Here is a 16,813-nt window from a genome sequence, read left to right on the forward strand (position 1 = left end):
GCACTCCTTTAAATATAGATATCGCCACTGAGCTAAGCATTTCTTTCCTGGAGCTAGTCCTGTGGCATGCTGCCTTCACTCTAGGCACATGAAGACAGATTGATTGTTTGGTACTTTAGCTCAGTGTTACAACATGAGAGCGACAGGCCTCAGCAATAAAAGGCAAGCTGGGTTTTGATATTTATCAAAGACCACTTGTATTGTTGCTGGAGGGGCTGGCAAATGCAAGTGTGCCCCAATTAATCCTGCGCCGTAGTGCTGGATGAGCTCCTCTCGTCTGTCACGCCTCCACAGCCGTATCCTCCTACCTCCGCTGACACTTAAGCTTGCTTAGTCTCTCTAAGCTCTCCCTGACTGTAGTTTCTTTACGTGACTAAATGCTCATGTTGTGCGCCTCTTGCCCTGACAACATGAATATGATGCGATTAGGTGCAGCATACAGAAATGATGGTGACCATTTTGGAGATGGACATAAAAAAAAAAAAGTTTTAAATAGTTTGTCTTTTGAAAGCAGTCTGTCATCAGTGATGCTTATGCTGCATTTGATTTAATTAGTATTGATCGATATTGCAAGAGCTGGCAAGCTGTCTCACTGTTGTTCTCAGCTAGTGGTATTTTTTTTTTCTGCTTTATTTCACAGTTTTTACTTTTCAACGCACAAACCTCCTCTTGCCTCCTCTTGCCTCCTCTTGCCTCCTCCAAATGTAAACATCTAACCCGCAGGGATTAGAGTTCCAGATATAAGCCTCAGTTTGTAGGTCGAGCGCTGTTGGTTCTCATTCACTGCTATAAAAACGACTGGCTAAATTCTTTCTTTACTGAGCCGTACTTCAGCATGCAATACATCCTCATTCTCAGGTACTCTTGGCCCAACTGATATTGTTGAAATAAAAAAGCACCAGTTCAAGTTCAACCAATTATTTTCTGCTCAAGTGGACTGCAAGAATTCTGTGTTTTGTCAGAAGGTTCAGCGCTTCAGTGCTCCTACCAACATGACGTCCAGTCTTGTGCTTGCAGTTGGGCAGTTTCTAATATCATATCAGTGTTCTGGTAAGTGGGATCGGTTTATTGCACACATCTCCCAGCATTAATGAGACTGTCTGGGTCACACTGTTTGCACTTAATGGATTCATAACGCATTAGTAAGTTTACACTTTTCATTTGGGATAGAAGCTTTCACACTCATGCGTTAAAGAAACTGGCTCTTTTATTTCCTCAGTGATATTAACTGAGGGTCCATTTCTGGGGCAGATGTAATTGGTGGTTTAGTTATTGCAGTTGCAGTGTTTGGTTTAGTTGCAGGTGTGTGATGTTGAGCTAAGAGGTTTGCAGGTGTTGCCTTGATGAATTTTGCTGCAGTGTTGCTGTAGATGTCATTGTTGCTGTAATTATTATGTTTGCCATATTTAGTTAAGATGCAGTGTATTTTTACTTAAAAAAATGAAAGAGTCTGTAGCAACAAAAAAGTACAGTATGAAAAAAACAAAACAATCAAGTAAGACTGATTTTACCTTGGCTCATTTAAATAGAAAGTAGAAAAAAAGGACATAAAATAACAGCTCAGTGAATAAATGTCTCATATATAAAAAGAGAATGTGCTGTGAGGTGGTAAGGGTTTTCTGTATCTGTCCTTGTGCCAGTGGAGCTGAAACAGATGTCAGAGAAAGTGTTCTGCTGTGTGTTCAGTTAGTGGAGCCGAGGGTGGTCCGGATTAACACCCCCTTCTTCTTCTTCTTCTTTTTTTTTTCTTCCCTTTTTTAATTTAAAACCAATCGTTTGGATGACCTCTGCAATGCAGGTGTCTTTAGTGCTCTGCTTAGTTGCAGATGTAATGATTTAAATGACTGTCCTTTTTCAAAATCTGTGCTTAAAACATTCTCTTACCTGATTGGTAAAACATTCCTCTTATCTGTGTTGTTTTTTTGTTTTGTTTTTTCTCCTTGTGTCCGGTTAAAGAATGAAAAAGGCCAGTGTCCAGCAGACGTGGTGCCTGATCCCCTCGACATGGCTCTGGACATGGCTGATGCAGCAGCCATGGCCAAAGAGCTCCGGACTTTGCTGAGACAAGCGTTACCCAGACCCAGCTCCCCTCTGCCCCTCACCCTGAAAGCCCAGTCCCTCCCTGCTCTCTCTGATAAGGCCAGGCTACAGCTCGCCTCCATGGGAATCCGTCTAGGTGACCGTGTGATTATAGCTGCACAGAAGGTGAGTTGTGGCTCTGAGCAGTGATCTTCACTTTTATACAGCAGTACTTTCAGTCTTACTTAAAGCTTTTTCATATCTCAGAATGGTACAATAGAGGGAAGTTTCACAGCCCTCTAATTATGACTCAGTGATTAGCTGAATTCAAATAAGTCCACACTTCTCCATTTATAGGGAGAAAGTCTAAAATGAGCTGTCTCTTAGCAGCAGCGAGTCAGTATATTTAAACAAAGCTCACTAATGCAGGGCTCTGTCTTTGCTTTTTCAGTTTTGTGCTGGAATATGATACTAACTTTGGTTTAGGGGCTTCAGTCAGCCTTTTTTCTACTGAAATCAAGCGTCTCTTTAACACTTACTGTAATTTTTTTCCCTTTATCACTTTGTAAATTTGCAGATCACATCTTGCCAGTATTTCATATGCTTTCACAAACTGAAGCGAAGTTGTAGCAGAAGTAATAGCTAGCTAGATTTGGTTGTATCCATCTAAGTTTGCCTGAAAATGAATACCACCAGGAAACAATTTGGAGGCCACTTGCAAGTCCACTTGGTACAATGGAAATTAAAGCCCTTGATAAGGCTTGACAGTGGGATGCTGTTTAAAACGATACGGTGCCAGTGGAGCCTTTTGTGTGTGTTGCTATTAAATTATTAGCTCCCGCTGGTCCACAGACTGGAAACGCTGGAGTATCGATGATGCCGTGTGCTGTTTTCGTCTTAATGTTGCAATAGATTTTTCACCTGCTGTTACATTGAAGTCCAAGCTTTCTGCACATACCACAACGACACTCAAGACACTTTTTATCCTGATGGTTCTAAACACGGGACCTCTGGAGACACTTTAAGCAGAGATTAAACCGTCTGCATGGTTGTGCGTGAATCCTGTATACCGAGTGAGTTTCCTGTTCCACTGGAAAAGTCTGTGCTGGATGGAGTAGTATGAAGAAACTTTGAATGATATTTTGTTTAGAGTTGGGTTATGTCATCGTCTTAAAACCAGGCAAAGCAGAAGGATGGTATTTGTGTTTGTCATGTTGATTTTTAAATGAGAGTTTGATGTAACTGTATGCTTGAGAGATGCTTGTTTTCTTTCCTCTTTGCATCCTTTTTGTTTCACTTGGTTTTACTGTGTGTGGGGAGAGCGTCCTGAAGAGTGGAGGAGAGACAGGTGAGCCATTTCATGTGGAAATAGACTGAAGGAGCTGGTAAAACTCTCGGCCTAAAAAAAGAAAAAGAGTAAATTTTGAGGAACTAACAGTCACTAATTGTTCATCAATGCTCTCCTGCTGATAAAGCTTCCGTCTTTCTTTTCATGCTAGAGGCGAACAGAGTTATTATCGTTTTATATTTTAAAAGTACTTTTATCATCTTTGTGTTGTTTTTTTTATGTTTTAAATTAAATTAAATTTAAATTAATTAGTTTTTTGAAAATTGTTAGAAAATGTTTTTGGGTTTTTTTCTTCTTTTTTTTTAAATATTTGAGTGGTAGTGTTAGTCCTTTTTGTTTATCATTATATGTAGGGTATTTGTTAGTTTAGGAATTTAATACAGCGCTTTTTGAAGGAAGTGATATGCGGCATTCCAAGTCTGAAATGGGTGCACGAAAGCCTAATCGAGCAGGTTTTGCTGACAGATTTTATCATATTGACAAAGACTAAAACTGAAAAGAATATTTGCTTTATGTTTTTATTTCCTTTTAATTTTGTGGGTTTACAATATCATTTCAGTTAGTTCTGTATTTTTCCTCCAAAATTATAGTTTGTATTATTACTTTTCCCCCACATCTAGTTTTAGTTAGTGATGGCTATAGGGATTATGGTAAGGTTGGGCGATTTGCTCCGTAGTGCTCCATCATTTATCCAGCCCTCATAAGGTACCGTGTGTGGGTGAATGCTGAACAGCTGACGTCGTATTGAGACAAAATACTTGCTGCGTCTCTGCTTATTTACCTTTAATATATGATTCAACTATGTGATCCAGTTTTTTTCTTCCTCTGTAAAATCTCTCACTTTTCTCTCCTGCTCTCTCCACCTGTCAGTCCCACCCACAGTATTTCATGTCAAACACCTGGTAGAAAGAGGAGTTAAGGAGACCGTAACTGAGGCTACGCCAATTATCAGCGCCCGAGAAGACATCGTGAACGCTTCCTGCCCATCCCGTGTAGATGTTAGTGAAAATGTTGGGAAGACAATGTTGGAGAAACGTGAACATTTTATTTGTACTGTATAATCTGCAGATTCTGACAGAAATCTGCAACTATCCTTTGAAGCGCCGCTCCTCTAAAACAGCAATACGGATAATTATTAGGCTATTTGTAAATAACAAAATTGGGAAACGTAAAGTCAGAAACAAGTCTTTATATTAACAGCCATCAGTCAAACAATAGTGTTTGGTCTGGGTAGAAACAGAGCGCGTCGTGTGTGACGTCTTCTTTTGCGCATGCGGGCCGCTTTGAGGGTTCACACTAGAGCGCGTTTGCTGTCACATTTTATTTGTAGTGTGAACAAGCAGACAAAAAAATCGGATTTGATCAAAAAATCGGAATTGAGCATTAAGACCTGCAGTGTGAACGTAGCCTGAGTGTCTCTGCAAATGCACAGTTACATTAAGCCTTAGCTTTAAAAAATCAGTCCAGCAGTCAGAAATATCCTGCTATTTTATGATGGGTTGCTGTAGACTCTCTACACACGCATTCATTTCAGAGCAGCACAGAAGTCGGGGTGTGAACCTGTGTGCGTACCCAGGCACACCTGTGTTGCTCGTGTGGTTTTGCAATATGTAATTATAATGAGGCAGATTCAATTTATTATAATACTCATATTAATTTAAAGCACAACTGGAGAAATTAGATTTTTAAAAATTGCCTTGACTGGCGTGCTATCGCCGCTCATTTTGAAATAAACGTCTGTCAGCAGAACCCAATTGGATGGTGCTGCTTAAGTGGATACACATTAACACAATACTACCACCACCACCCCAGTTAGTAATGGTATTGGTTATTGGAGATTTCTATGCCAATCAGAGAATAGAACAGATTGGCCAGGCCAAGGTTATTAATATCTGTGTACCAGTAATAAATGCACATATAGAATCTGTATTGCATTTACTAAGCAACATCTCCATCAATCCAACAGTCCAGGTCTTTATAGCATGGATCCTGCATCACATTAGTGCCATGCACCGGTGCCGTAGTCCATTGTAGCCAAAGTTCAGAAGCTTTGGTTACATTTTCAACCAAGACAAAATAATTTCCAGTTGCTAAGCAACACCATTTGGGAATCCATCAAGCACTCTCGGTTATGGCCATCAGATCACTCTGGCACATCATCAACATTCATCTGAGCATGTTCATCTCCGGTGCCTGGTATCAGTATTAGAAGTTTTACAAATGCATGTGCTCATGTTCTTTGTCTGTGAGTCATTCTTTTCTAATCACCGACTCTTACCCAGTCCAAGTTCACAGGCGGCAGTGTGAGCCGCACTGGCTGTTTCTTTGTAGAAGTGAGAATGTCTAATGAGTTCAACTGTAAACGTAGCAGCGCTGTAATTAAAAGCATTTATACAAAATCTGTTGACTAGTCACAGTGTAATTATACTTAGCATTTAAAAAATGCCCTGTCCTCTTTAGTTATTTTTTTGGTCATAATTCTAACACATACAGTGTAACTATAACGCAGCTATACAGCACACTGCATTAAGATAGAAAAGTATGGATGTTGAAGTGTGGGTGTGAGGAATGACAGATATATTGTGGGAAGGCATTAATTGGCAACAAATTGTCAAAGTGCAGAAAAGAAAAGGAAAAAAAAAAGCATCGTCCTCATGATATAAAGAATATGTGGTGAAGAGTACTGTACAAGTAATGTCTAAAGGAAGAGGGGAAAAAATGCAACAAACCACCAGTTTAGGTGATTAATAATGGCAAAGCTGTAACAGTATGACACATAACATCACTGTATAATAAGTAAAAATAAATATACGGATGCAATTAATTCTTAACCAGTTAAGTAAGGCAGTATGGCAAAGATGCATGTACAGATTTTGGTCCTAAGGGGGAGGGCAAGAGAGTAATGGCAAAAAAGCTCTGAATTTCTGTATTGTTGCCATTAGCTCTGCAGTGTTACTCATTAGCCTAATTAGTAACCTTGCAGTTTTGTAAAATAGGATTCATGGTACTGTGTTGGTTTCAGTTCTCATAGCTCTTTGGCTCCTCACAGGGAGAGTCCATGGGAATTCAACATCCAAAAAGCCAGTAGCACATAGCCTGACAGTGATGATGCTGTGCATAGTTGAATGTTGATTGGTTAAAAAGATGGCTTGGCTTGACCAGGTAATGCTGAAATAAAGACATATGAAACATCAAAGACCGAAAAAAGCACTGATGGTTAAAAAGGACAGTTACAGCAGTTTCAATTTGCTACAAAGAAGTCGTTTTTTCTTTTTTTGTGTGTACGTGTTTTCATACTTTGGCTCGGTCGCGAGAACAAAGTACTAAAAAAAAATCCACATTTCTTTTAACATTGTACAGTCTCCCAGTGACAGCATGTGAATACGTGTGCACAGCACCTACAGACTACCAATGCAGGACCATGCTGGGACCTTAAGCCATGTGCAATCCTTTTGAAATGAATCACACTTTTATAAGAAGGGTATTTAGCCCCATAGGTTAAATACAATTCATTTTTCTAATTGAGTTCATTGCACTGTTCAGCTCTGACAATTTGCTACATGGTGTCTCTGCTCTAAAATTAAATGAGGACCCCAGAAATCTTTCTCTTTGTGCTTTGTGTTTTAATTTGAAATCATCGGGCTGACAGCATGGGCCCAGTCCACCTTATGTGACCTAACAAAGCAGGTGAAAGACACTGAGTGCAGTGCCATGGGCACAAAATTACCTTACTTTATGGCAGTCATAGGTAATTCAACATCACTAATACTTAACAGCTTTTCCATTTTTCTTCCCCGAAGACAATTTTTTTTGACAGTTATGGGGTCTGCTCTGTACTTCTGGAACTGCATCCATTTCTCACACAGTAGAGTATTTACTAAGTTTCTTTGTCCTCATGCTGAAAGAGTGTCGCGTGAAGACGACCGGAGTAATGAAAAATGGCAAACAGTGATATATCTAATAGAAGGAATTAAATTGAGCTTTGTTAAATGGAATATCCTTTTTACTGCACTAAATCTCAGGAGATCTGTTTCACAAACCATCCGTGTAAGCCATGACATTATAGCTGATGTGAGTTGCACGATTTGTAAGTTAAAACTCTTCAATTACCTCTTGCTACCTATTACTCTTTCAGTATTACCTCTCTGCAGACACCTAACATCCAACATGATTGAAAGTAATGAAATTTAAACAGTAATGAAATTTTTGCAGTGACACCTTTGCCCTTGCACAAATAATCTTAGACTTCATAAGTAAAGTCAGTTTTATTTAAATACCCCTATACTGAATAAATGTGCCCAGTCTGTAAGGCACACGATACCCTTTATGGCCCCTTCTCATAACCCTTCCACATTGAAGAGGGAGTAATGAGTGTGCTCAGACCTCAAACTCACTGAAAAACAAACTTGGTATTTAAAGTGGTGCTGTTGAACTTTAAAAAAAAAAAAAAAAAAAATGATGTAGGCCCCATTACATCAAAAAGATTTGTAGTCATTCTTTAAATAACTCCACTTTTATGAAAGATATCTTAAAAATTGACTCTTATTAGATTAGGGAGCACCTTTTCCACTCTAAGGGCTCATGAGTTAAAATTGTACAATTTTATTAGGCCACGGGAGAGATCATGCTGAAAGAGTCGGTGTTACTGAAGTCCTAATACTTTTATGGAAGTGTGAATTTGTGAAAATAACCTGCAAACAGCCACTTGAGTCAAAGACGTCTGAATTTCTTGCATTTGTCTATGCAAGTAAACCCAAGCTTTAAGGTTTCTGACATTTACCATTTGATGAGTTAAAGTCGGTGAGTGTGGGAAGACCGTTAACATAAGTGATGTTGGCTGGCTTTAGTGCCCAGTGGTATTGATGGCAGTAGTTTATTGTGTAGTGGAGAAACATTAGAACAACGACCTCCAGCTCTTCAAACTCATGTCTCATATTTGCAAACTGTAAGTAACTCTACCATCCGGGATTTTACAATGTGCTTCAAAATGCATAATTTCATTTCAGTTTACTGCTGATTTTCTGTCATGACCAGCTTCTCTGTGAACACCAGATTTATGGTTCTTCGGTCTATGATAATGCAGTGGATCTGGCTGTATACTTAATCACCTGTGGGAGCTTACTGTTTTAGCACTCAGAAGTAAAAGCATTTGATTAATCGCCTCTTCTGATATTCTTAATGTGTACACACTGATGTACACAACTAGCCACCTTCTATTGCCCCTGTTCTTCTTTTTGAAGGCTCCTACCACTATAGTGTGTGTGTTGTATGCTTTTCTCTAAGGCCGTACCAGAAAATACTTTGTGCCAAGTTGTGTGGTTTGCTAATCAAAACTCGTATCTTATCTTTAAGCCAGTGCTCAGAGCTGGTTCCAGTTCTTTTAGTGAATGTTTTGTTTCTTATTGATGTTTTCCATATTTTCTATTTGACCTCCTGTGGTACATACATTTATTAACACAGGTTGGAACTCTGCGGTTCTGCGGCAGCACAGAGTTCTCCGGTGGCCTGTGGGCCGGAGTGGAACTGGACAAACCAGAGGGAAAGAACGATGGCTCGGTAGCAGGTGTTCAGTATTTCAACTGTCGAAACAAACATGGTAGGTCGCGCCCGGTGCTTGAAAGCAAAAACAATGACACACAACTGCTCCCTTATTTAGATTAGAAACTTGGATTAGCAACTGTTTAGGCTCTAAAAGTGTAGCTTTTATGTTTTGAGCCCATATTAAATAGTGTAATAGTACAAAGCAAACTTGAATGATCAAACAAGACTTTTTTATGTGTTCTCCTGCATTCAGACATGAGCAGCAACACACTGACTGCAGTTCACATAATAGCATAATCGTTTCCTGGACCTTTTAAATTGTCTGGTCAGTTTTTCAGTGGCGTCTGATCTAACCATAGGAAATAAGATTTGACCTTTTGGCCAAATGTCAGTAAATTCATTCTGTTTTCAGCACTTAAAATGTGTCCTGGCACAGAAAATCTCTTTCATGCTGCCCTTTTATGTATTTAGATTATCCTCATTCTGTGTCTCGTCAGTGATGATATTCTTACTTGGTTATGCTTAGAGCCTTTTCTACTTTTATAGGAATTTTTGCTCCACTGTCCAAGATAAGCAAACCTTTGGAAAGACATAAAACCAGCACTACAAAGAAGTCTACACCCGTGCGCCCCCCTCGTCGCATCGACCTGTCTCGGATTACTTCCAAGATTAACACAGGTGAGAAACAAGCGATAAAGTGTTACTGCTAAATTCAGATAATCAATGTTGGGTCTGCAGCGCGCTTGATCTTGTTTATACAACCTTCTAATTTGTAGATAGAAGTCACAGGAGTTGAATGACGTGTCTGTTGAGCGAGCTTTGGTTTCTTTGTATGTCGTTCTATGGTTATATGATTTTGTTCCTACGACTGAAGTTGTGCTCAGGTCCTGACAGACCTTAAACACTGCGACAAAGACAGTGATGGTAGCGTTGTTTTTGAAATTAAGTCTTACCTCAGGATTTCTGCCATAAAATACTCTAATAAAAAAGGCTTAAATTGATCAAAACCTAAACTACAAAGATGGGGAGTCTGACTAGCTGGGTGAGCCCTGGGGCAGCGATGTGTGTGAACGTTTATTAGAGCAGGTGAAAAAGGTTTTACAAGGGCAGGCATTTCCTCATGCCACAGGTACTAATCTACAGTCCCCTGGATACTTTATTTCATATTAAAAAAATCAACAGAACAGTGCTAACTTCATAGAAAACAAATATTTTCAAATGACAGCATTAGTCATTTACACAGTTCCAAATACATTATTACTGAAGCCACTGACATTTCGGAGCCCTCTTACTTTAGGGGGTTTAGGACAGTTGAAACTGACTTCATTGCTACTCCATTGTTTCACTAAATGAAATGCACAATGTGTGATTTTGGTGATTATAATCCTTCTCTGTTATATGACTAATATCATAAACATTTAAAAGTAAAATATATTTGCAAATGGGAATTTAATTTTTCAAAACGTAGAGGTAATAACATTCAGCAGCAGCATAATATTGCTGCTGCATTGACACTAAGCATTTATTTATTGGCAGATTTTGATCTATTAAAGACTGAAGGCAAAAACTAAATTGAATTCAATAAAGGTGAAAGACTGAGGGTAGTCAAAAAAAAAAAAAACTGCAATCAAGTCCAACAGCTCAGAGTGAAGTTTGGTTATTATAGTGTAGTTTCAGATGATGGTGCCCCTTTGTTGTGGGACCAGATGATTGCTGGTTCGTAGATGGAGCCCTTGGTTTAAATGATCCAAAAATCGAAGAAGTGGCGTTTCTGTAAAGAGAAAAAAACAGGTGAGCTTTAATGTTAGTTGTATTCATGGGTTGATTAGTCAGTTAAAGTATTTGAACATTATAGTTCTCATCACTTAAGAAAAGTCAGAGCAGAGTAGTAATAAAGAGGCACTGTCAAGTTGTCATAGTTGCCTCCATTAATATTTTCTTGCCAAAAAAGAAAAGCAATCCATATATTTATTGGCTTTGCTTCTGTTTAGTCAAATATTTACTTGCTGCTTTGTAGATTTTGTAGTGACACACTCATTCAACATCCAAAATTGATGCCCCTACTGACGTGAGCACCTTTTAGCCTACTGTGGGAGAACTAACTCACCCCACAGTGTTCAGATGATGCCATCAGCTGCAGATATGACTTCAGCCTCTCTTTTGTGCTAAAAAATAGTCCTTCTCAACGTTCCTACCTGGTATGAGCCATGCCACTACATGGATGGATTTATTGCATCTGTGCTTTTATAGTAATCTTATTAATCTTAATCTGAATAGCTTGAAAAATGGATTCGGAACCAGTGCCAAAGGATAAGGCAAAAATTGCTGACTGCTGACATAACTTGGTGCTCTCAGTCTTCGGATGGTTCCTTACCGTTGACATTTGCAGTAAATGCGCTACGCCATTGTAAAAGCTGTGTCTTGGTGTGGTTTTTGGGTTTTGATACTCACGCAGCTTATAGCTGTATTGTTGTGGGTGGTGTAATACTCAGAGGTTTTGAAGGCCACTTGAACTGGACGTGATTGGAATTGCAGACCTGAGAGGCCTTTAGAATTCGGTGATTGATAGTCCAATTAAGCAGGATTTAATAACTATGGCATAGACAGGCTGGATAGGCTGGCAGCCATTCATCACAAAGTGCATGTGAGTGTTTTGTGTACCATGCAAGGCATGTGAGGCCATGTGTGTCTACAGCTTCATACAGCCCAGAGAACTAGACTAATTTATGACCACACACTTAGTTTTCAGGGCTTTGTCGAGCCACCTGTGTTACTGTCCCATTGGATCTGCAGTGCAGGCTGCTGGCTCGTGTTTATCTATAGATTGAACGGGTCTTTGTGGAACTGCCTTGTCTCGCTAACCTGGGGAGACAGACACGGCAGAATGCCAGGCTGGCCCCTCTTGGACTGTGTCAACTGTAACTCAGGCCTCAAAGGGTGGTGAGAACATAGACAACTGCACAAAGCCACCTCCGCTTAATTCATAAAGCCTCAGTCTGTGCTGCAGTCTGCCACTTGAAGTGAATGCCACTATGTGTATGTGGAAGGGATAGATAGCTCTATCTACCAGGAGGTCCCTGCAAGCTAAAGGTCAAGTGACAAGAAATGTTTGGTATTCTGAGTTGGAATGTAGGCTCTTCTCTGCAGTTCAGAGGAAAGACACAAACTCTGTCTCTGAAGGGAGCATTTCCCAGCTCCCCCTAAATGTTAACTGAAATGGCAATCAATAAATACCAGGTTGATTTGAGATTTTTCTAATGACTTTTCAAAGAGCAATGTAAAACTTAAACACGGGCGTCCTGTTGGTGACTAGAAAGAAAAATGAGACAGTTTTATGTACCTGTTGAATCCTCATTAGAAATTAAATGTGTTTATGCACAGATGTTGGTTGATATTGTCTATTATAAACAAAGTCCCTCATGTTGGTAATATCCATACAGTCAGTTTTTAGTTTTAAAAGCCTGGAATTAGACTGTCAAGCCCCTGCCTTCGATTACTCCCTCATCCACAGTACACTGGATCCCTACTGTATGGCTCCTTATGCCCACAGGGGGGGTCGTCCCAAGTGGCTCATTTGAGCTGGGTTTGGCTGGGCTCAGGGGGGAAGGCCTGACCACCAGCCGGTCACCAAAAAGCACACCCTCCAGGTCTGACTCCCTGCTGGGGCTGGGGTGTGTTTCCCCTGCCCAAAGTGTCTAGTTGCCTTTTTTTCTCTCCTGCATGCATGTTTATTCCTTCTGGAATCCCTAGACGAGGTTTTTCAGGTGTATCCAACTGGAAAGAGACCCCTGGACACACACAAGGACACACTAGAGGGATCATGTCTCTCAGCTGACTTAGGGGAATACAAACACATTCCTATCAGAGCTGAGGGTCTGGATGGGGAGGTCTGGAAATCTCTCCTTAGGCTGCCACTGTGACACAGGCCTTGATAAGCAATAGAAAATGGATATGTGGACGGAGAGCGGTGTATTCATTATGATGATATTTTCCCAGACGGATACCACACCATAAAAATAACAAAGTGTTGAATAAAGAGCAGATATATTTAAAGTCAGCAAACGATATAAGAGGCTTAAAATGACAGTTTGTTGCTAAAAGGTTGTTAAAACACAATTACACGTACTTCTGCAGGAAATGCTGTTTTTCTGTGTTGAATCTGTCTAAGATTCCTTTTGAAGTTCTTTGGTGTTCACTGTCATTTAGGCCTTTGTGTGCACACAAGTGCTTGTCTCAGCATGTTTGTCTGTTTTTTGTTTGTTTTTAAAAACAAATAATTTGATTGTGTGTTGCAGTAAATGAAAAGTCAGCTTCAGTATTCATGTATCATTTATACTCTGCAATGTCATGCTGTCCCGTATTTGCATTTCTTCACTTCCCTCCGCGTGCCTTATCTTTTCAGTGTAGCATTTTTGGCTCTGCCTTTAACGCAGTGCTGCACTGTGTGTCTTCATAGACTCCTCATTTAAAATTCTCCTCATTTAAAATGCTCCTTATTTCCTGTAATTTGTTAGACTTCATAAACTGCCCTTCTAGGGCTCAAATCAACAAAACCAAATCTTGGTCGACTGAAATCTTACCGACTCTTCAACCACTTGATTTACCATCGGTGAGGGTGGGTGAGGAAAAGTTCACGCTTGACTTTTTGGTTATTTGTTTGAACAAAGTGCAGTCACACTAGCAACCAGCAAACTAATTGACAGCTGGTGTCAGTTTGTTTGGAGCGGACTCAGAGTACAAGTTCAGTTCATTTAAACACTAATTAAGCAAGTTTTGGCAAGTTCACAGTTTCAACATTGCGGCCTTTTTTTTTTTTTTCTTCTCCCTTTTGCGACGGTAGATTATTCGCCCTGCTGCCAGAAGTAATGTGGGCTATTGATGCACCACTTTTCTCCACATGGAAGTAACACTGGCAGCCGAAAATGAGAATTTGGTTGGATAAGAGCATATCAACCGGTCGATCTTGAGACTACAACCCCGTGTGTTTTGCACAGGGTTTGCACAAATTGACTCGACATTTGTCCATTTGGAGGGCTGCTTTACATGCAAAGAGCTCCGACTTTGTTGACAAAGTTCCACCTATGTTGTTTTCAGTATAAGTGCTTTTTTTGGCAATCAGGTTGCTGAGGCACGTCCTTAAACGGATACAGTGTGACACCAGTGCAGATTATTCAGTCAGATTGATGGGTTCCTTAGTTCAGCCAATTTAACCTGTCTGACTAGACAATCTTACTACAATTTCCAGCTGTCAATATGGCTTTTATTTACCAACCTTGCTATCTGATGAATAATGCTCTTGTGTCTCTTTTGTGTGTGTGTGTGGGTTGAAAGGTTTGTCTCCTTCTGTTAAAAACACACCTGATAATCAAAAAAGTGCATCTGGTCCTCATCAAGACACAGAGGGCGACACCTCAATCGTAAAGACAGGTACTGGAGTTATAGCTGAGCTGGCTTTAATGCACTTCCTATCTGAGAATGTAGTGTGGGGATGTATTTGAGCTTTAGCAGAAGCTGGGGGAATTGTTCAAATCCCGCTTCCTCATCTGTGTCTGTACACCTTAATACTTGAATCCAGCATCCTAATCCATCTGTGTCAGTGTCTCTTTAAACAAAGTACTGCCCCATGTGAATTAAAGCGATGCTTTTAATAAACAATTGTGTATAATGCATAAGCAAGTGCTGCATAAATTCCTCCATACAGTGTTCTCTGTGCATGAAGCATGCACACAGAAGTGATAGAAACAACAACTGTCTTTTTCTTTTCTTTTTCTCTTTTTAAAATCAGTGCTGAGACAAACTACCCAAGGCTGACAATTGAAAACAAGTTTTGGGAAAAGCTGACAAGTTTCTCTCACATTTCTTTCCAGGTTTCAATTACTTTGTAGCTGAATCTTCCCTTCTTAAAGCATTCTGGCACTGATTTAATCAATTAGCTTCCAAGAGTCGGGCACTTAATGAACTAATGGCCTGTGAAGGTCTGTGAAAGTTAAAAGCTTAATGAGGTCCAGCGTCCAAATAGCTTCTTAAGAGCGAAATCCGGCATCCTCGTCTTCCATGTCATTCCCCAGTGTTGGGCGGGGATTAGCATGTTGCCCTTTAGTTGGAGCTTGGTAATGGTACATGCAACTGCAGAAGACTGAGCTCATTTGATGTGTGCTACCTTAGATTGATGTGACGCAGCTGCTTAGTTTTTAGGCAAAAAAATTAAAAAAAATAAAGTGGTAATTGCCAAGATCCTGCTGCTGTAGGCACTGTCACACTTGGAAGAATAAAATGGAAAATGAATAATAGACTGAGCTTCATTATCTCAGTGGCATTAGAGTTACTGATATAGGTCCAAATGGAGGGATGGTGGATTCATTATTAAGAGGAGAAGCAGGCATTTGGTGCCGTGTGATTTTTAGATAAAGTGGATAACAATGTAGACAGCTAATGTCCCAGCTAAGCCTAGATGCAACAGTTGATAAGCCATTTTGATATATGAGTAGCGTGTGTGTGGCAGTATGGCTGTCTTGGTGTGAATTAATTATTAATGTGAGCTATTGAGTTTGCTTTGGCCAGTTCATTAGATTTTTTTGAGGGGTTCCTTCTCTTATTTTCTTGTTTCTGCATTGCACCCACAGGCGTCCTCTCCCGCTCTCTCTCCTCTTCGTCGTCTTCCCTGGACTCTCGACAGGGACCGGGCGCTCGACCCCGTCCGCTGCCCAGGCAACGGCTTCCTGCCAGGCAACGAAGGGAGCGTGTTTCCCCGAGTCCCAGAATAACACCTTCACCAGCCCTCCGCTCTTCTGCTGGCACCACTGCAGGTCTAATAATCTCATAGTACTGTATTTCATGATTTCCCATCATTAAGCAGAATCAGCCGCGTGAAATTGAGAGAAATGATGATCAAAGCTAACAAATGGTTTTCCTCTTCCTCGCAGGTTTTCGAAGCCGAACCCCCTCAGGTAGCAGCTCCCTGTGTGATGGCTCTGAGGTGCGCCTCGGGGAGAGGGTGCTGGTAGTCGGTCAGAGAACTGGTGTGGTCCAGTTCTACGGAAAAACCAACTTTGCTCCAGGTCGAACACATTTTCTCAAACACATGTGCTCTACATAAAAGATGGGTTTAGTTTGTATTTTGTGAGATCGCAGTTCAGCAAAATTATTAAAGGTAGATATCATTTAATACAACATTCATTGTTCGTCTTCTAAATTATAAACCTGTTAGCGTCATAATAAATGATAAAGCAGAGCATGATTTACAATGTGGCTAATTTGTAAGTGACAAGTCGCTGAGCATACAGTGTCCTTAGTTTCTCAGTCCAACCCATCCCTGGATGGAGGCTTCAAAGCAGGACTAACCAGTGGATGATGTTATGATGAGGCTATTATTCAGCGTTTGATGCTGGCATTTATCACATCAGCTGCAAAGCACATTAATCACATTCTGATATTATTAAGAAAAATGTCTTTCGCAGCTTATTATCTCATCAGCTTTATTCACAAATTGTAAGATGTAAATTAGTGTGAACTTTCCAGTGGAAATGATCAATATTCTCAATCAATGTTCCTGTGGTGCGAAATACCTTCACTGTGTCAAAGGTGACTGGCATGGCCAGGATGCGTCCAAGATATTGTGCGGTGACACTGCCACGACGCATTAGCTGACGCATTTTATAGAAGCCAAGTCCGCCTGTTTAGGTGGAGAGGTTGAGATGCTCGCTTTGGATTTTGGATTTAAATATAATGTCAAGGTTTTTTTTATTTTTTTTATTTGTCTTTTTTAAACAATTGGCTTTATTTGACATGGGTCAAATGCAAAACATCACTGCAGTGACTCCAAAGGATGCCTTATTGAAAATAAAAGCTAATTAGAAAATGCAAAACTACAATAACTTGGGTGTATTGGATATAGACAGGACAGTT

The 16,813-nt window shown here is 40.2% G+C and overlaps 1 protein-coding gene across 5 annotated transcripts in view; it reads left to right on the forward strand.

Moving 5' to 3' along the window:
* The window catches only part of LOC102197974 (CAP-Gly domain-containing linker protein 4), a 59,725-nt gene that overhangs the window by 33,635 nt on the left and 9,277 nt on the right, over positions 1-16,813 (forward strand). For 4 of the 5 annotated variants that reach the window (XM_005738748.2, XM_005738749.2, XM_005738747.1 and 1 more), the window contains 6 exons: positions 1,957-2,205; positions 8,828-8,963; positions 9,455-9,586; positions 14,240-14,335; positions 15,532-15,714; positions 15,832-15,966. In XM_005738748.2, coding sequence (XP_005738805.1) covers positions 1,957-2,205; positions 8,828-8,963; positions 9,455-9,586; positions 14,240-14,335; positions 15,532-15,714; positions 15,832-15,966 — 931 coding nt within the window. The remainder of the gene's footprint in view (positions 1-1,956; positions 2,206-8,827; positions 8,964-9,454; positions 9,587-14,239; positions 14,336-15,531; positions 15,715-15,831; positions 15,967-16,813) is intronic. The other variant, XM_005738750.1, reaches the window with a different exon arrangement.

This window comes from Pundamilia nyererei, unplaced genomic scaffold (assembly GCF_000239375.1).
Source record: "Pundamilia nyererei isolate P.nyererei 1_Seehausen unplaced genomic scaffold, PunNye1.0 scaffold00086, whole genome shotgun sequence".
Lineage (NCBI taxonomy): Eukaryota > Metazoa > Chordata > Actinopteri > Cichliformes > Cichlidae > Pundamilia > Pundamilia nyererei.